This window comes from Cadophora gregata, assembly GCF_030347475.1.
Source record: "Cadophora gregata isolate MNR1 chromosome Unknown scaffold_1, whole genome shotgun sequence".
Taxonomy (NCBI): Eukaryota; Fungi; Ascomycota; class Leotiomycetes; order Helotiales; family Ploettnerulaceae; genus Cadophora; species Cadophora gregata.
In genome coordinates this window covers 3,382,685-3,401,966 of record NW_026695924.1, presented here as the reverse complement: position 1 = coordinate 3,401,966, position 19,282 = coordinate 3,382,685, and the positions used below count along the sequence as shown (strand labels likewise).

The window sequence follows — 19,282 nt, the reverse complement described above, 5'->3', positions numbered from 1 at the left end:
ATTCCCAGGACTGACTCAGCAAGTCAGCTTGGTAGCATGTCGTTCGAAAGGACCACACTGAACCCTGATCCCTTTGCTCCAGATGCCAAAGCGGTTGGAACAGGCGAGCTGGTCGATTTACCTGCATCGATGGCATTCCGTTCCATCGGGTACAAGTCAGAAGCTCTCTCCGAATTTGCTGAGCTAGGCATTCCATTCAATGACCGTTCAGGTATCATACCCAATGATTACTTAGGTCGCGTTGTTAACGATGCCGAGGATTGGACCGATGAGAAGCGTGCGAAGCATCTACCTGGAATGTACTGTGCTGGATGGGTCAAGCGAGGGCCTACAGGAGTCATTGCAAGTACTATGGATGATGCGTTTTCAACGGCCGATTCCATTGCCATGGACTGGTATGGGAAGGTACCATTTTTGAACGCCGAAGGAGGAGACAGCCTGGGATGGGATGGCGTGAAAGATGAAGCCGAGAAGCGAGGATGTAGAAGAGTGAGTTGGGAGGATTGGAAGAAAATCGACGGAGTGGAGAGAAGTGAAGGTCAGAAGAGTGGGAAAGTGAGGGAGAAGTTCACAAACGTCGAAGACATGCTGGCAGTACTAGACTAGAACGTGGGAATCTTGTAAATATATGTACACTACTTGTTGAGCTTCTCGGTAAGCTCAGGCACCTTATCAAACAAATCTCCAACCAGGCCAACATCGGCAACTTGGAAGATTGGCGCATCAGCATCTTTGTTGATTGCTGCAATGACCTTGCTATCCTTCATTCCTGCCAAATGTTGAATGGCTCCAGAAATGCCTGCACATAGGTATAATTGTGGAGCCACAACCTTTCCAGTCTGACCAACTTGCAAGCTGTTATCAGCATATCCACTGTCAACAGCTGCTCTCGAGGCTCCAACGGCTGCCCCCAAAGCGTCCGCAAGTGGCAACATAATTCTATCAAACTCCTCCTTCGACTTCAATCCTCGTCCACCAGATACAACCTTGCCAGCAGTTGCCAAATCAGGTCTATCTGATTTTGCAAGGTTCTCTGAAACCCACTCTGTAGTGCTCTCGGCCTTTGGGTCTGCGCCATCCTCAATTACGGCAGAACCACCCTCTGTCTCTGCTGCTGCAAACGCTGTCCCTCGAATTGTGATAATCTTGATATCGTCTGATGATTCGACCGTAGCAATTGCATTTCCAGCATAAATTGGGCGCACGAAAGTCTTCTCGTCCTCGATCGCAGTGATGTCGGATATTTGCTGTACGTCGAGTAGTGCTGCCACGCGGGGCATCAAGCTCTTGCCGAATGCTGTGTGGCCCATTATGATGTGCGTATAACCTCCCTTCTTGATGTTCTCGACGAGTAATGGAGCAAAGTTTTCTGGTAATTGCTGCAAGCACAATTAGCATGCATTCAACAGAGAGTACCCAGACAGTCAATCAACATGCCTTGTCATAAGCCGCATTGTCCACCGAAATGACCTTCTCGATCCCTGAGACTTTGGAGGCCTCTTCCGCAACTCCTTTTATGTTTCCACCTGCGATGAATCCAGTGATCGATCCTCCTAGCTTTTTGGCAGCAGTCACTGCTCCCAGTGAGCCGTGATTGAGCTTCCCATCCTTCTGTTCCAAAACAGCAAGTGATGAGAGAAGTCGCGCAAGGGCTGAGAGGGAGGCGACTGGCGTGGGCCCTGTTGTCCTCAATTGTGTGCGCGCTTGGCGTAGGACTGAAATACCCGACCTTGAAATCATTGTGAATGTCGTTACTTGTGAAAGCAACAGATTGATCTTGAAAGAAGCATCAGCATCATTGACTCTGAAAACACCCGACCTCGGTAAAGCGCGGGGAGCGCAAAGCCGGGGTCGATCGCCTAAGCCGATGCATCCTCAGGCCGCAGGAAACTGGTCAGGCTTCTAATTCTGCATTTGGGCACGCTGTGAAAGTCGCGACCTGAAGCTCTCGCGACTTTGAAATCTATCAACGAGAGTCAATTTGCGCGCCAACGCGACTTGAGTTATCAACATTATCAACCTTTTCAACACTAACGGCATCGTAAGGATCGTTTTGAGCAGGACCGCCATCAATAATCCAATTACTATTGAGGTTGTGGTGTCTGCTTTGCGCAAATACCCAGGCCTCTAAAGCCACTACCCTTTGCGCCAACTCAAATTGCTTCAACCCTCTAGATTTTCCAATATGGATGACGACTCGGTAAACTTTGGTTCGGATGCCGGTGGCGCGACCCCAGGTTCGATTCTCGCCCAGCCCCCGCTACAAGGGGAGGATACTCCTGGTGAAGTTGCTGGTGAGGGCTTACAACACAACTCCATTAGACGGATTGCGGGTAACTAACAGAATCAACAGCTGATGTCTCCATGGCTGAAGGCGGTGCTGATACTGGATCTGCCGTGAAGACTCCTGCTGTGTCTGATAATCCTCTTGATGCACCTGATGCTCCGAGACGAGAGGGCGACGAGGTCAAGGACGAAGACATGGGCGAGGCTGGAGAGGAACCCAAAGCACAAGGAAGCGCTGCGCCAGGAGAGGATGCTGTGGGAGAAAATGGCACTGTGGAGAAGACGAAAGCCTCTATCGAGTCGGCTGCTCGCGAACACCTCATTTCACAAACCCACTCGATCATTCTCCCAAGTTACAGCACCTGGTTTGACATGAGCAAGATCAACAACATCGAACGAAAGGCTCTGCCAGAATTCTTCAACAATCGGAATCGAAGCAAGACCCCCGCCATCTACAAGGATTATCGGGACTTCATGATCAACACATATCGTCTCAACCCAATTGAATACCTGACTGTTACGGCATGCAGGAGGAATCTTGCTGGAGATGTCTGTGCCATCATGCGTGTACATTCTTTCCTCGAGCAATGGGGTCTGATAAACTATCAGGTATGTATGGCGGTATGGGAGAGGAGTATAAATTAACAACGTATAGGTTGACGCAGATAATCGCCCATCCGCTATTGGACCTCCATTTACAGGCCATTTCAAGGTCATTTGCGACACTCCCCGTGGACTCCAACCCTGGCAACCTGCCGCAGACAAGTTGATTACCGAGGGACAGAAGAGTGCTGATACTGATGCGAAAGCCGCTGCTGCACCCCCTTCAAAGGCTGACCTGAACCTCGAAGTTGGACGAAATATTTATGAGCCTACCGCGAAGGAATCTAAGCTCAATTCGAAATATCCAGAGAAGCAGGCGAATGGAGAAGCTCCTACGACGAATGGTACCTCAGACCCGGTTGCTAAGACTATCGAAGACGCTGTGAAGCCATCCATCACAAAAGTCCACTGCTTCGCATGTGGTATTGATTGCACACGAGTATATTATCACAATGCCCAAGCTGATACAGGAGCCACGGGTACAGCCAAAGTTAAGGCTGATTTATGCCCCAACTGTAAGCAGGAAGGACGAATGCCTATGAATCACCAAAGCACAAACTACATCAAGGTCGAGAATGAGACTTACTCCACGATTCCGGACCGTGACGCTCCCTGGAGCGACGGTGAAGTTCTCAAGCTGATCGAGGGTTTGGAAAAGTATGATGAGGATTGGAACGAGATCGCGGACTATGTCGGGACGAGAACCAAGGAGGAATGCGTGGTCAAATTCTTGCAATTTGAGATCGAAGACAAGTACCTCGATGCTGAGCCAGTCAGTAAGGCAATGGGTCTGAACCTGCTCGGCACAAAACCAGGCATGCTACCTTTCAGCCAAGCAGATAACCCAGTCATGTCTGTAATTGGATTCCTCGCTGGCCTTACTGAGCCAAGCGTCACAGCGGCAGCAGCAGGCAAGACCGTTGACGTGTTGAAGAAGAGTCTTCGAGATTCGCTTGAAAGACCACAGTCTTCCGACAAGGGCAAGGAGGTGGACAATTCTGACTCCATGGAAATCGATGTGCAACAGACTACTACCACGACAACAACCACCACAACTACTGTCAATGCTCTGGCCACTGTACCACTTGCGGCTGTTGCTGCGCGAGCTGGCGGCCTTGCATCACATGAAGAGCGAGAGATGACCCACCTTGTTTCTGCTGCTGTCAACGCGACCCTTTTGAAGATGGAGCTCAAGCTGAAGCAATTCAATGAAATGGAGCAAATTATCCAGGCCGAGCGTAGGGAATTGGAGCGCGGCCGTCAACAACTGTACCTTGACCGCCTTGCTTTCAAGAAGCGTGTCAGAGATGCACAAGAAGCGTTGAGACTGGCAGCCAGCACTGGCGGTGACCAAGGACTGAAGATGGCGCAAGATGTCATGATGGGAGGTGCGGGGGACAAGCTATCATTCCAAGCTCCAGCTCCCGCACCAGGGAGTGTACAGCCATTGAGCGCTGAGGGACCCATAAAGAGCTACGATATCTGAGGCTAGCGGTGGAATGGGTGTGGAGTGTAATCAAATCGATCATCAGGCGTCTTAGGGGGTTGAATAAGGGATATCTGGTCATGATGCTTCGCGCGAAAAATCTGGTGCCTCTGTTGCACGTGTATGGCAAACGTCTTTTTCTTATTGAACTGATGGGGCGTTTCTTCTTACTCGGGTTCTGCTCAAGTGTAATTGTAGATCTGCAAGTGTCACTTAGAACTGTTGGAATGGATCTTTTATATAGCTACTCTGACCTGATTTGTTCTTCTTCCATTTCCTCGTTCTCTGATCGCACCGAGCCGTCACCGTGAGAAGCCTCCGATTCTGGATCAGAAGACTGATACTCAGGACTGTGCTGGCGTGGACTCTCAACTTGTAACAGCTCGTGCTGGACTTCCACCTCATCGTTGCTACCATCTTGCTGCGCATCCTCTTCCCCGACTTGATATTCAATACTTCCGTCTCCACTATCTTCCTCTAATGCCTTGGCCGCCTTCCTCCTCGCCTTCCTCTCAGACTTCCTCCGATTCCGTTCGAATTCCTCCCTCAGAACTGGACTATCCATAGTCTCCCATTCATTAAGATACCCGACATAGTCTCTCCAATTCTCTCTGTCCACCAATACATCTCTGACAGACTTGGGTGCTTTCTCCTGTACAGGAGATAACGTGAAGTCAAATGGAGGAACCTGTCCGAGGAGATTCCATAGACGAATTTCTTCTGTTTGGCTGGTGTACATGTCGTGTGCTTCGGTATGTACGTCTTGCGCTCCTTCGGGGCTTTGTTGCCTTGTCGGGCTGTTTGGTTTGGGGTGAGACTTGGGGTGGACCGCTACGGGTGTCGGTTCAGAGTCGGATGTACTGCTATCTGAGGGTGGCGGGCTGCTCATGAACTCTTCTTCAGACTGGACGATAGATTCGTGTTCGGATTCGGATTCGGAATCAGTGTGTGCCTCGTCGTCTTCAGAATCTGTATGCTGACTTTTCTCGGAATTGACTGCAATGCGCTCTGGAGGCTCACTCCGAACTCGACTCTGACTTCGAGCTCGACTCATAGAACGAGACCGGGTTCTTGGATGCCGTTCTCGTAGCGCCCTTTCAACTTCTTTGTATGTCATATCAAGTGCCTCATCGTAATCATCGTCGATAACCTGTAAAGAACATCGTTTGGCGACTCCCATCCAGTACTCATGGCTATCTGCTTTCAAACCCAGGATATTGACTGCTGCTTCCACATCGTTTGTGTTAACTTCTGCATGTTTGACCTTGTTGGATCCTTTCGCTCGCTGTCGAGACATTGAGCAGAACAGGGCAGTCGACACGAGTCGTTTCGTGACATTGTAGGCAAGAGAATGGAAATCTTCGAATGCAGTGGCTCTCACTGCTGGTTCTTCTCCGGGCTCGGCAATGGCTTGCCAATTATCTTCTTCCCGAGGGAAGCCTGGGTTCATGAAGATTCGATCTGCAAGTTCCATCCATGTATTGAGATTTAGAAGGACGGCGGCTGGTAAAACTTCTTCCATTTCTTCCTCATCGGATGATTGCTTCCTCTTTTTTTCGATTTGGAGAGCAACATCCTCGTTGATCAACCATGTATCGCCCCATTTGGCCTTCTCTACTTTCTCTTCCGCGAGCTCCTGATGAGCGGCAAGAGCATCACCAGCTCGTTCCAGAATGGCACAACACTCATCGCTGATCTCGACAGCAGTTGGATAATCCGTGGGAGCGACCAATTGATAGTATTTCTCTTTCCTCTTCATGACCCCTTCCAGCATAAGATTGACGTACTCCTGTACTTGGTGCTGTGATTTACTCCCAATACGTTCTGCAATCCCCGGAACGTTGTCTCTACCCAGGCTCTGCAGAGCATTGAACAGGATGCCTTTCTCGGCTGCTGTCCAGATTGACGATCCAATCTGACTCTCTTTGAGCCCATCACTATCAGCCACACTTGATGCTGCATCTTGGATTTCACAGTTCAAGAGTTCCCGGTATTGGTTGCTATAGAAACTCTTAAGACGCTTGATGCGACTTTCTGTTGCTAGTTTAGGAGCCCTTCGCTTCTTTCCTCCGCGAGACTGTCTTCGAGGGGCCTTGATGTCCTCTGCTTTGGGTGCCTGGAAGCTCGAAGCCCATCCCGCGGCGTCTTCTCTGACTTCCAGATTTGGCGTGTTCTTTCCGTCTTTTTTGCTGTGGCTCTTGATTGCTTTCCTTCCTCTTTCAGATCCTCCTCTCAAAGCTGGAAGTTCTTCATCATCTTCATCATGTGATTCCTCATCGTCTGAGATCTCATATGCTGATCCTGAGCTTTCGTCAGGGTACTCATTCCATCCCATAGTCTCCGGTTCATCCAGATCCATGATGCCGTCGTTACTAGCCCTTCAGGCGACTTTTGTGAAATGTGCAGTCTTTTTCAGCAATCCACATCATTCTACAGAGCAGTTAAAGCGAGACAGACCTTCCCAAAAACAGAATATCGAGCAAACAGTGGATTTAGGAGACGTGAAGTGTTAGGCAGAGACTTCTCTCAACGACCTGAGACTTTATATTGAAAAATTGCAAACTGTTCCGTAAAAGTGAAAATAAGCTTTAGGTTCGAGATTTGGATCGGTGAGTAGAAATTTATGCAGGGATTTGGAGGTCGCTTGGCGCGCCTAAACTGGAGACAGTCGCGTCGTTGGCGTCAAGGAGACGTCTATGGCCACATCGACATCACAACATGCCCCCAGCTTCGAGAGGATGGATGAAAACTTTGCGGACATGGAGCATATGTACGAAATCTTTGCTATTGCGGCAATATGCGACTGCCTCGACAGGCAATCCGGTTGCACCTCCCCTGAAAATACGCTTGCGAGAATATCAGGAAGAATGCATACAAGCGGTGCTTTCTCATCTGGATCAGGGTCATAAGCGCTTGGGAGTCTCCCTGGCGACTGGAAGTGGTAAAACTGTATGTTGAGACATATGCAAGATTTGGGAGGTGTTTGTTAATGATTTCAAGGTCATATTTACCCAACTCATCGATCGGGTCCCACCACGGAACAGAGCGGACCAGACTTTGATTTTGGCACATAGACAAGAATTAGTCGAGCAAGCCGCTCGACATTGTACAAATGCATATCCAACGAAGACAGTCGAGGTTGAGATGGGGTCTATGCACGCCAGCGGGTCGGCAGATATCACAGTTGCTAGCATACAGAGCATCGTTTCTGGAAGCCGAATATCGAAGTTCAAGCCGGATGACTTTAAGCTAGTACTTGTAGACGAAGCACACCATATCGTGGCTCCGGGGTACATGAGGACATTGGACTATTTTGGACTATCTAAAGCCCAACCTAGCTCTCCTGCTCTCGTTGGGGTTTCAGCTACCCTGTCACGGTTTGATGGGCTACGCTTAGGTGCTGCTATCGATCAGATTGTATATCACAAAGACTACGTTGATATGATAGGCGAGAAATGGCTCTCCGATGTGATTTTCACGACTGTTCAAACGAAAGCCGACATCTCGAGAGTCAAGAAAGGTGTGAATGGAGACTTCCAGCCAAGCGAGCTGTCTCGCGTAGTCAATACTGAGCAGATCAACGACATCACTGTCCGAAGCTGGTTGTCCAAGGCAGAGGGAAGGAAATCGACCTTGGTTTTCTGTGTAGATCTTGAACATGTCGCAGGCTTGACGAATGCATTTCGAAAGCATGGGCTGGATGCTCAGTTTGTAACGGGAGACACTCCAAAGTCAGAACGAAGTGCTCGTCTGGATGCTTTTAGGAGTGGCGAGTTTCCCGTTCTTGTCAACTGTGGCGTATTTACAGAGGGGACGGATATCCCGAATATTGACTGTGTATTGCTGGCACGGCCAACGAAATCAAGAAATCTGCTGGTGCAGATGATTGGTCGCGGAATGAGATTATACCCTGGCAAGAAGGATTGTCATATCATTGATATGGTGGCAAGTCTCGAGACAGGCATTGTCACAACTCCAACCTTGTTCGGCCTGGATCCTGCAGAAACGGTTGAAAGCGCTGGCGTCGATGACATGAAGTCGATGTTAGATCGTAAGGAGGCAGAAGAAACTCGACAAGATCTCGTTGCCAAGAGACCAAAGCCGAAGGACGGACCGGCTGTCCCTACGACTGTAACGTTTACGGATTATGATTCTGTCTTCGACCTGATTGAAGATACCTCTGGAGAGAGGCATATCAGACAGCTTTCTCCAAATGCTTGGGTCTGTGTTGCCCAGGATAAGTACATTCTTACAAATTCCAACGGCTCTTACATCAAGTTAGAGGCAGCCGCAGAGCCGAAACCTGGTGAGGAGGCATATGTCGTTACGGAGACAGTAGCTTTAGATCGAACAGGTTTAAAACAACTACCTTTCATGCGACCTCGTCAAATCGCAAAAGCCCTCACTTTACCTGACGCCATCCACGCCGCGGATACTTTCGCCCAATCCAAATACCCTTTTCAATTTATCTCCCGGAATCAGGCTTGGAGGAATAGACCCGCCACTGATGGCCAACTTGCCTTCCTGAATAAGCTCAGGCTTAAAGATGACAAGTTGACTGCTGAGACCTTGACTAAGGGGAAAGCCGGGGATATGATTACTAAAATCAAACATGGTGCTCGTGGAAGATTTGCGAATCTCGAGGCGGAGAGGAGGAAAGAAGGAAGAGCAAAGCTCAAAATTGAGCAGGAGAAGGCGTTGAAGGAAAGGGAGATTGTTAGTGTTGGGCCTCTTTTGGATTGAGGCAGAAACTGAAGCCCATGTGTGTAAACCTGCTCCTATTCTGTCTCGTGATATCAAAAGATTTCCTTTTATCATGCTGGACCAGCTTCCGCGAAAATGGTCTTTATGATGCAGAGAGTCCGTTTTGATGGTACTTGCTTTGATGTTCTCTGACCTGTAAGTCTCAACCTCTGTTTCGTCGTTTGCCAATAACTCAGCAAATCTTTCCGACACCCTGCTCTGATAAACCAGGCAGCATTGGTCCCTCATTTCAGCAATGGATAGGCATGCTGCACTGATCATATATTTGCAGAGGAGCTGAGGAATGGCACATGCTGTGGAACCATAGAGACATAGAATCACGACTCAATTCTATATTTGCAAACTGTAAGTCTCTTTTCATTCGGCCACGATCTTGCTATTTTGTACGGTTATCTGCACAATTCTGAAATCTCAGCGTAATATGCTAGCTAAGAGCTAGATGCATGGCCATGAAGTCCATCGGTTCTTTCAAAGCACCACTTTATGACGGGCGTTGCAGATCCCCACCAAATATTTTTCCAAGGCACAAAGCCAGTGCTTTGAATGGAATATTAATTTTGCGATTTCGTCATCCTAAGACAAGACATTTTGGACGAGGTGTGACGCGTTGCTCAAATGAGGGAGGACACCTTCTCTCTTTGATCTCTCTACCCGCTCTTGAAGAACTTCTGTCTATCTGTTGGTCACAGATCTTCATGGCATGAATTAACACATTCTCCTATCGTCTTCTTATCAGTACATTGCAGCTTGGGTAGCTATGTTTTCGTTGCCTCAAAGCTCTCATTCTTCTCTGTCAAAATTCTCTTTGCATTGCTTTCAGCTTCAGAATGTGTCCGTTTAAGAGCTGTGGCATCCTCCTATTCTTGCAACCTTCGACGTCTTATTGGGCAATCAACTTATCTGACTCCATCAACCGGACACATACAAGGTACAAGAGAAATCATTCAGGCGTTTCGAATCTTGTACGAGTCCCTATGGTCAGGCTACGGTCTCCAACAGGACGATATTTTTGATCGATGCAGCCACGATACCCGGAACTTGTTTTCATTCGTCCCAAGTTGTTGCAAAATTATTCCAGACACTCAATCTTGTTCAGACGAAAGCTCCTGACTAGTGAGGAAAGTTCCGCCACCAACGGTTGAAAGGTCTCTAGCGTTGCCTACCTCAGGCGGAGTTCGCTTATGGGGCGCTATTCACTGTAAACAGTGACATCAAAGGCAGCAAGAGGCGGGTCGGTTTCTTCCCTCCCACCTGACAACCACAACCTCAGAAACTTCAGCTCACGAAGATCGCGATCCGCAAACTCAAAGACATGGCGTCAGAGCATGACTTCAAGCCCGCAAATCGAGTTCGTACATACAGTTTTGACTTGTCGTCGCGTGACGTTGGACCAGACGAAAAGCGTAATGCCGTCTACAAGGCGATGCTGAAGCACCACGAACACGCTATTGAAAGCAGCGACGATGAGAAGGACGAGGGTGGAATTCCTGCTTGGGTTGCTATGCGACGTGCAACCTACGCAAAGAGAATGGACGGCCAGGGCCAAGACTTGTCGGGACAACTTCTGGGTTCTGTTCCATCCTCCCAGAACGTTACCGTCCGCAGAGATCCTGTCATCGAGAGCAACCACCAAGGTAGCAATTTAACTCTATATTCCATTCGACTGCTGACGGAGGATAGACGCTACAGCCAACGATGAGAACGACAGCGAGAGCAGCGGAGATCGAATGCCTACGCCTACTGAAACCGAATTCCAACCATCTTCAAATCCAGAGTACGAGAACCCATCTATCCCACAATACCCTCCCGATCCCAGTCCGCGCGAAGCCTCCAGCTCCGGGCCACCTAGCTCCGACAGCTACTATGAACATCATTCTGGCAATTGCAAGGTGATACGTGGTGGATTCGCTCATTCCCAAGAGAATGTCCGTCCCAAAGTCTTGTCCGAACCATTTAGAACCTTTCCTCCTCTCTCGAATCGCGGCTACATGCTTACATCCACTGGCCATGATCCCAAATTCGCGCATAGAATAGAGCAAGCAAACTCCACAATGATACCTCGAAGTTGCATTAAGGTGATTCTTGGAAATACAGCGCCTCAGCCTCTGCTACAACCGCCAAAATGGCATATTGAGGACGCTAAGAACGCAGATGACTGGGTTGATTCAGATAGTACTGACTCGGAAGCAAGTGATACGGGAGGTCTTCGAAAATTCTACTCGCCTTACACCATTTTTATGTTCTGCAGAAAGTGCGGTAAACGCCACATCCCCCCTGAATCTCACTTGTCTCTGAAAGATCGCGATCGTTGTGGTGCATATCTACCTGATTGTACGTCCCAGGACCATTGTCTTTTTAAAACCGTTGGATGCATGAATTATGCGCCTCTTGAAGACAAATTTAGCTTTGCTAACTTTCTCGTTTTTAGGGTTCCCAGCTGAAAATTTCGAATTTCCTTGGGTTACATTCACCGATCTGAATAATGAGATTCACAGATTGGAGAGCCTGGAGAGAGGCTATACTACGTTGCCGAAGGTCTGGGACAAGGTACATCACGAGGAGCACCCCGTTTGGAAGGCACTGGGCCACCGAGGTGGAGGATGGTGGCGATGCCGAACTGGCCCAAATGCTCCTCGAGCAGAGCGAAATTGCCAGGAGTGCCATGTTACGTATCCTCCCGAGGTGGAGCGCCCCAACACTGAGACGATGGAAGCGGCCATGAGGACCTTAGGGCAGCTACGATGCTTCATTAGAGGGCTCGTGGCTCGAGTTGGCCAGCAAGGTATGTTGATACCGAATCACAAGTGCATCATAGCCGGTTCACCATGGCTCGTGGGACCTTTTCGAGATCAATTTCAGCATATCTCCTAAAAAAAATTGCTAACTTTTCAGCAGACAAAGAAATCGCCCTGGAAATGGTCAGAGAGACCATGATGAAGCCAAGCACCGTGCCTCTTCCAACTGAATTCCGTACCTTCTGCAACGGACGACCTGGCCACAATAATACAGAGGGCGAGGATGAAGAATCACACGGCAAGACTCAAGAGAGAATGACCCTCGAAGCCATGTGGGAGCACCAAGGACCAGTATCAACACTTGATCTTTCCCATATCTCAGCCCAATCCACTTCCACCCTCTTCGGTCATGTGGAAGCAGAGGAAGAGGACGATGAGGACTTGGGCTTGACAATGAAGTCTCCCTCTCGTCGTTGCCGACCTACTCCCCTGACTCTGCATCGCCAAAATAGCAGCCTCGGCGCCAACTTCTTTTCGTCCCTTATTAGTCCTCTGCAATCTCCAAGCACTCCTGCAATTCAGGAAGAGGTATTCGCTAATCCAGAGGATTGAATGGGCTCATACGATGGAGACAACTTTAGCGTGCATTTCACTTCTCATGACGATTTTGGCAGTGTGCATGAATCTTTGACGGACAGACTCATGGTCGGATTTCCCCTCGATGATCGCTGGAAGACTTGGAGTTTAGCGAGAAGTTCACTGCATCTGGTGTTTTCTTAAGTTCCGACGTTTTGGCGACATTGCTATTGCTTTCTTCTTCATGAATGTACGATTAGAACAGGGCCGATACCCAAGTTTCTGGCTCATTCCACTCCATGATGGCCAAGGCGTTATTCGGATTTTATTAAGCAATGGCTTTGCCCAAGCAGGAGTTTTTTTGACTTTGGACCTTTAGATTATGTGAGGAGATGCACATGAATACAGATGAGATTACCACACACCTGCATTCAAGAACTCGAAGAATTTACTGGAGTTCGACGTGAACAAGAACAGCACCGATGCAAGAGAGACGCGTATCGTCCACAGTTTCCACTTTGATGTTAATACAAAAAATCAATACGTTTCAAGAAACTCGTTCTACCGAACCAACCTGTTGAATATTTCGACTGGTCTAGGCCTTATTCATCGCCAATTTAAGGTGGATGATCCCCGTGTAGATCGCCAAGCCCACGCTATGCCTCGTGAGCGAGTCGGCTGGCATGCTTAATCGAATTGTGGCTTGCACGAGGACGGCTAGGCCGACTTCTTATCACGTCCCCTCTTTCATTCCTCAATGTCTTATATCGTTTTAACTTCTCGTGTACATTTGTACAAACAACAGACTCTCCCGGAATTTTTTGGTTTAGATATTGACATAGACTTTGTAATTATTGTTCCTCGTGTTGATCGAGAAGTGGAGCTGATTATTCACGACATCCCACCCCGCTACATCCGGCAACCCTGACCTTCGAAACAGCACGTTTTCCAGCGCCACAACTTCAAGCTTCTGCTTCGATCATATTGAAAGGGGCATCTCAGAAGGAACGTAAATCTCGTATTACGGGGTCTTTCATGCACTGAGCAGACCTGAGATAGAAGGTTCAAGCCTCGGCACTCCACAAGCCACGATGTGCAATCCATCCGGTCCTCAATAACAATCATGGCGTCCAGCTCCTCTGAAACTAGACAAGACCCAGCCCCCAACGGCAGTCCCGGCTCGAGGAATGGAAGCACCACACCCGTGATGAATGATATGGCTACTCTGGAGAAGACCGACACCATCCTCACGTTTGGAAAGTTCAAACTGAGGGGAAAGACCGATGATTTACCTCAAGACTGGTGGTTTGCTAGCACTGCGATCCCGCTTCTGGCGGCGACGATAGGACCACTTGCAAATGTTCTTTCGATTGCTGCCCTGGTGTCGAAATGGAGGGTCAAATTGCCTGATAATGGGCAATTACCGGGAGGCCTGGATGCATTGGGAACGAATATCCCGGATCCTAAGTGGTAACTACTCCTTCTAATAGCTATCGTAGTTAAGATTCTGATGAGTGGACATACAGGGAGATCATTTTAAATGCCATTTCTCTTGGTTGTGGATTCTTTGGTAATTTCTGTTTACTCTTGAATTTCACACAGAGAATTCGCTATATCATTGCCTTACCCGCTACGATTATTTCCTGGTACTTTGCTACTGGCATTGTTAGTTCCTACTCCCAATCATGTGGTTTCAAGCTTACATGAATTTTAGCTCATTGCCATCACGGCCGCTATGAACCAGTACGTCCCTCCCATAAGGCCGGGAGAGACATACTCGCAAGGGTTTTGGCATGCTATCATCGCTGCGGTCTTGTACTTGATCGGATCCATGATCTTGATGATCAACATGCTTGGCTATTTTCTTGGTCATTATCCTCAGCATTTCGAACTCGATGATGATCAAAGAACGCTTATTCTCCAAACGATGATGTTCTTCTTCTGGCTAGCGGGTGGCGCAGCCGTGTTCTCGAAAGTCTGTGGATTCTCCTATGCGGATGCACTGTACTTCTGCGATGTCACGGTTCTCACTGTAGGGTTTGGAGACGTGGTTGCTAACAATAGTGCTGGTCGAGGTTTGGTATTTCCGTACTCGGTTATTGGTATTATCTTCCTTGGTCTCATGATCAACAGTATCAGGAAGTTTGCATCGGGCATGTCAAAGGACAATGTGATCAAAAAGCACACCCTCAATGAAAGAGCAAGAACTTTCAGCAGGACAGTAACAAGCGAGAAAGAACTGCGAGAACGGCTCGGTCTACCTCCGAAACGAGAAAATACCGATTTTCGCCGTCAAACTCGAACCCCATCAAATCTCGAACCGATTCGAAGGGCCTCGTTGGATCAGTACGGACATTTTAATGTCCAGGGTAAGAATATCACTTTCAAGGAACACAAGAGCAAGGCACCAGCTCAAGGTGGTGGGCGCGGTGGAGCTGGGAGAAATCACAGACCCAAACCACCATTAAGTCGTGACGCCAAAATACAACAGAGAGCTGCTGGCAAAGAGCCACACATTAGGCGAGCAAGTCGCCGAGAGAAGTTGATCATGTTAAAAGAAGAGAAAGACAGATTTGATGCGATGCGAGACATTCAAGCACACACGAATCGATTCAAGCAGTACTATGCTCTCGCCTGGTCCGTCTTCGCCTTCGGGATCTTGTGGTGTCTCGGCGCACTCGGTTTCATGTATGCTGAGCGACGGATCCAGAACCTGTCTTATTTCGACGCTTTGTATTTCTGCTATGTGTCACTCTTGACAATCGGATACGGAGACTTCAGTCCTCGTTCCAACGCCGGCAAACCGCTCTTTATCGTCTGGTCATTAGTCGCCGTCCCTACAATGACGATCCTCGTCTCCGATATGGGCAATACAGTTGTGTCAGCCATCAACCGCGGGACATTCACGCTCGCGGACTGGACTGTGATGCCCAAGGAAGGCGTATGGCACGATTTCGTTCTCAAGCATCCGAAGTTGGAAGATTGGCTTGAACGTCGAACGAAGAAAATGGAGGAGAAGAAACGTATTGAGGAGGGCTTCACCGTTCAGAACCCTGATGATGAAGAAGCTGAGACTGGGAACGCGGAAGAAGATGTCGTTAGAGTTCCTACGCTCGACAAACTCGCTGAAGAGCCTCCGACTGTGACAGAGCATGACCTAGCGCGCAAACTGGCGATTGCAATTAAGAGGACAGCAAACGATTTACGGTCTGAGACGCCGAAGAAATATAGTTATGAAGAGTGGGTGGAGTTTACCCGGTTGATTCGATTCAGTAGCTCGAAGAGGCCAGAGGATGTGGATGAGGAGGAGGAAGAGCAGGGGCTCATCGAGTGGGACTGGATTGGTGAGGATAGTCCGATGTTGGCAGATGTCAGTGAGAGCGAGTGGATTCTGGATAGGTTGTGTGAGAGTTTGAATAGGTACACGAGGAAGCAGGCGCGAGATGTAGGTCTTTTTTCTCAATATTCTACTCCTGCCTTACACAAATTCCTCTACATCTATATAACCCAGAAATTAGACTAACAGTAAACAGACTAAACGCCACAACCTCGAGCACTCCAAAACATCCACCATCCACTCCCCAGAGCATCTCCAACTCACTAGCGAGTCCAGCCGTAAAAGACAAGCACTATATCATGATCACCATATCGAGTCGTACCCTGCACATCCTGGACCGAGGACTCCTGGCGCACACTCTCGCCAGTACTCACATGAGTTGAAGACGCCGGTTTTGAGTAGGGGGCCGAGTGGTGATGAGGTTTTCAGGATTGGTCATGAGAGTGAGCGGGATGGAGATGAGGAGCGGGATGCTGTGGAAGGGAGTAGCAGGGAGAGTGGAATCACAGCTGTGGTTAGTTGAGAGGATAGTAAGAACGAGAACTGAGGAGAGAAGAGAAGAGTCTATTATACAAAGGTATATGAAGCTTGGGTATGTACATAGGTCGGTATTGGTGTTCATGAGAGGAAAGCAGTGTATGGGCTTGTAAATCGGTTGGGAATTTGGGATGATAAGACACAGGTGTTATGGTATGGGATAGGATAGGCTGGGTCGAACCATATGGACATTATGATCTTGGGAACGGTCGGATCGTATGGACGTATGGGTACACTCCTACTGTATCAATGTATGGGTCTCGGCGCTCTGGCTTAGTGGGTATTGTTGATATCTCTAGATTAATGTACGCGTTTCCCCTGATTGGTAGACGGAAGCTGGACAGTACATGCCTGGAGAAAGTCTCAACATTTGTAATGTACCTAACCGAGTGGCAGAACAGTTACGGACACTGCCTCTGACCATCTGCTCCTCAGCAACCCGTTATGTTGGATTCCTCGAAGCTCACGAAGGAAGCCGCAGACATTAGCTGAATTCTGAGGTATCTTGATCATTCCCTTGGCTATTGAACATAACTTCTCCCAGAACGCACGAATTCCTTGATCAGACCGCCAGCCAAAATGAACGCCGTCGCCAAAATGCCAAACAAGCCATACACGTACTCGGTGTTACTCTTCCTCCTTGAGGACCTCCTTCTTCTTCTTTTTCTTCTTGTCCTTTTTGACTTCTCCATCTTCACCTTCCTCGCGATCCCGTTTCCTCTTCTTCTTCTCTTTCTTCTCGCCCTCTTCCTTCGGCGCCTTAAACTCCTTCTCCCTCTCCTTCAGCTTCTCCTCCTTCTTCTCCCGCTGCTTATCCATACGTTCTTCCCTCTGCGCCTTTTCCCGCGCTTGCTTGCCCAGGAAGTACTCTCCGCTCTCAATCTGCAGATCCACCTTACTCTTCTCCTGTGGTGGTGGGAAGGGCGTGTAAACCTTCTTCGTCTTATCCGTGACCTTGAGCGGTACACGTCTCTTACTCAGATTCCTCTTCTTGAAATGCGGGAGGAAACGATCCCACGATTCGCCAGCCAATTCTGGATCCTTGGCGAGCTCACGCTTGATCATGAGTTCTTTGATGTGGTAGATCGGGTGAATGTTGTTCATGCAGTCTTCGATGATCCGCCGCACTTCTTTCAATCCCTTATATGGTCCCATAGCCGCCACGGTATTTCCCTGCACCAGCAGATAGCATTCCGTCAAAAGCTCAAGCGCTTTCAGTGTACTGCCGTTCGGACCTAGGATTCGCTGTCTCCGCTTGACGAACTTCTCTTTGTTGCGGACTAGATTCCGGATCTTAATCACGTCGCAGGCCATTCCGTCGTCGAGGATCTTGACTGCTTGAGGAGCGGGCACACTACGTGCGAGCAGCTTGATCAGATCGCGCGCATTGAGTATTGCGGCGGGGTCGTAGGTTTTCCGAGTAGTCTTGACGGTCATTGATCCTTCGACTAAATCTAAAGTACATGCTATGCCATATTTCTCCAATGAGCGGGTGATTAGAGGCCAGGCTTCACGGAGGTAAATTTCGCGGTATTTAGGAAAGAGGGTTGCGAATGAGGATTCTTCTGCGAAGGTCCCGCCGGCATTGTCGTCTGGTTTGAACTCTTCGATCTGTAATGAGTTAGCTTTGTTCTAAGGGATGGGAAGTTGAGATTGAAGCTTACCTTCCATTTGTCAATATCATCTGTATCCCAAGGCTTCTCCTTCTTGTGTGTGGAAGGCATCTTGAAGATTGTGGTGGGGTTGGGCAAGCTTAGAGCTTGGGTGTCCAAAAAAGTTTCGATATGAAGAATTTCAGAATGAAACGCAGTTCTGGTATGGCTACCGTAATTATCGGGACGCTAGACTCGGACGCGGTCTTACTATTTCCCGGTAATTGAGCACGTGACCAGTCGAAGTATTATCTGCCCCTTTTTCGTAACCGAGCGTCAATCTAATTTGGTTTGGGTCTCGGACTCACGATCTCCAATCTTATTTACCAGATCCAAATTCAAGGACCCGATTTGAACATGCTCAGATTTCAATCTGTCATTCAATCTCCCACCCCACGTATGATAGCTTCAGACACGCCACCTCAGATCGCGCTTCACGAACGCTTCTCTTCTCGACGCGCTTCTCTTGTTCAACGTCTCATCTCGCAAACAATCTTACTCGGAACTCAGGGGTAAGACATCTATCAAGCCACACTGGTCGCGACCTGGCTTCATATTTCTTGCGCATCCTCAGCCCTGTCTTACCCCTGGTGGCTTGATTGTTTATCAGGACAATCAGCGACTGCCGATTTGATGATCGGGAGATATTGCTCCACTACTCCCCTGCCTTGCCCTTGTCAGATCTCCACATCCCATCACCAGCCATCCCAACTTTTATCCCCCAGCGCGGATCACCGAATCCGGATCCGCGTCTCCTAGCACCCAGATGATGTCGAGCTGTGAAGGCGTTTTTATGAATCTGCCCAGAGATCCTTCGTGGCATGCTTGGACGATTATTGTGCTTCTCCTTTTGACAACGGGATTTGTCTCTGTTGCCACGAACTGGTGTTCCAGCCCGTAGAAGCATAGAACTTTCTTCTTTCTTATCTCACGGATCACAAATTGTGAAGCGGTCGGGTTCGTGCATTGCCATTGCTCAGGGCTGGAAAGGCAGGCCATCGCTGTCGATGGAACCAATTTGTGAACAACGGATTGTAGATGAAGCCAAACAAAACACACAATTCAACAACGGCGCAATCGTCATTGTTCATTTTATCCGGCCGTATGATTGTTCTCATCTCAACTTGCATTCTTCATGCAGCAATCATGAGTGAGCATTCCATTAGGTCTCGAGCAGAGAATTGTGCAAATCGAGTGCTGCTCTTTTTATAGATCTGCAATCCATAACTTATCGTACATAGCGCGAGGATAAGGGGCGGCCCCATGTCCAAGCAAGCAACAAACCCAGCTCCAATCCAATCTGCAA

General features: G+C 48.7%; 6 protein-coding genes across 7 annotated transcripts; 4 read left to right on the top strand and 2 right to left on the bottom strand.

Moving 5' to 3' along the window:
- Window positions 1–1,921: 1,921 nt before the first annotated feature.
- On the top strand, window positions 1,922–7,048 carry ONS95_001091 (uncharacterized protein). 2 transcript variants are annotated; one of them, XM_058494277.1, is made up of 4 exons: window positions 1,922–2,294; window positions 2,354–2,895; window positions 2,942–6,984; window positions 7,044–7,048. In XM_058494277.1, exons 1-3 carry the CDS (start codon window positions 2,186–2,188, stop codon window positions 4,373–4,375), a joined length of 2,085 nt encoding a protein of 694 aa, XP_058364479.1. In that variant the 5' UTR covers window positions 1,922–2,185; the 3' UTR covers window positions 4,376–6,984; window positions 7,044–7,048. The 2 variants fall into 2 exon arrangements, with proteins under 2 accessions (XP_058364479.1, XP_058364478.1); XM_058494276.1 differs by lacking the exon at window positions 7,044–7,048 and having other exon boundaries at window positions 1,922–2,895; window positions 2,942–4,581.
- On the bottom strand, window positions 4,582–6,984 carry ONS95_001090 (uncharacterized protein). The gene has a single exon (XM_058494275.1). It carries the CDS (start codon window positions 6,732–6,734, stop codon window positions 4,620–4,622), a length of 2,115 nt encoding a protein of 704 aa, XP_058364480.1. The 5' UTR covers window positions 6,735–6,984; the 3' UTR covers window positions 4,582–4,619.
- Window positions 7,049–7,093: 45 nt separating the features above from the next.
- Window positions 7,094–9,118, top strand: ONS95_001089 (uncharacterized protein; the record flags this gene model as incomplete). The annotated part of the gene is made up of 2 exons (XM_058494274.1): window positions 7,094–7,324; window positions 7,376–9,118. The coding sequence occupies 2 exons, from the start codon at window positions 7,094–7,096 to the stop codon at window positions 9,116–9,118; spliced, it is 1,974 nt and encodes a 657-aa protein (XP_058364477.1).
- A 1,333-nt stretch (window positions 9,119–10,451) lies between these two features.
- On the top strand, window positions 10,452–12,486 carry ONS95_001088 (uncharacterized protein; the record flags this gene model as incomplete). Its single annotated transcript, XM_058494273.1, has 4 exons — window positions 10,452–10,773; window positions 10,820–11,470; window positions 11,568–11,921; window positions 12,035–12,486. 4 exons carry the CDS (start codon window positions 10,452–10,454, stop codon window positions 12,484–12,486), a joined length of 1,779 nt encoding a protein of 592 aa, XP_058364476.1.
- Window positions 12,487–13,216: 730 nt separating this feature from the next.
- Window positions 13,217–16,609, top strand: TOK1_1 (Potassium channel). Its single transcript, XM_058494272.1, has 4 exons — window positions 13,217–13,920; window positions 13,977–14,115; window positions 14,165–15,895; window positions 15,984–16,609. Exons 1-4 carry the CDS (start codon window positions 13,574–13,576, stop codon window positions 16,308–16,310), a joined length of 2,544 nt encoding a protein of 847 aa, XP_058364475.1. The 5' UTR covers window positions 13,217–13,573; the 3' UTR covers window positions 16,311–16,609.
- A 212-nt stretch (window positions 16,610–16,821) lies between these two features.
- KRR1 (ribosomal RNA assembly protein krr1) lies at window positions 16,822–18,283 on the bottom strand. The gene is made up of 2 exons (XM_058494271.1): window positions 17,989–18,283; window positions 16,822–17,935 (listed from the first exon to the last, which is right to left on the bottom strand). The coding sequence occupies exons 1-2, from the start codon at window positions 18,046–18,048 to the stop codon at window positions 16,952–16,954; spliced, it is 1,044 nt and encodes a 347-aa protein (XP_058364474.1). The 5' UTR covers window positions 18,049–18,283; the 3' UTR covers window positions 16,822–16,951.
- Window positions 18,284–19,282: the final 999 nt, after the last annotated feature.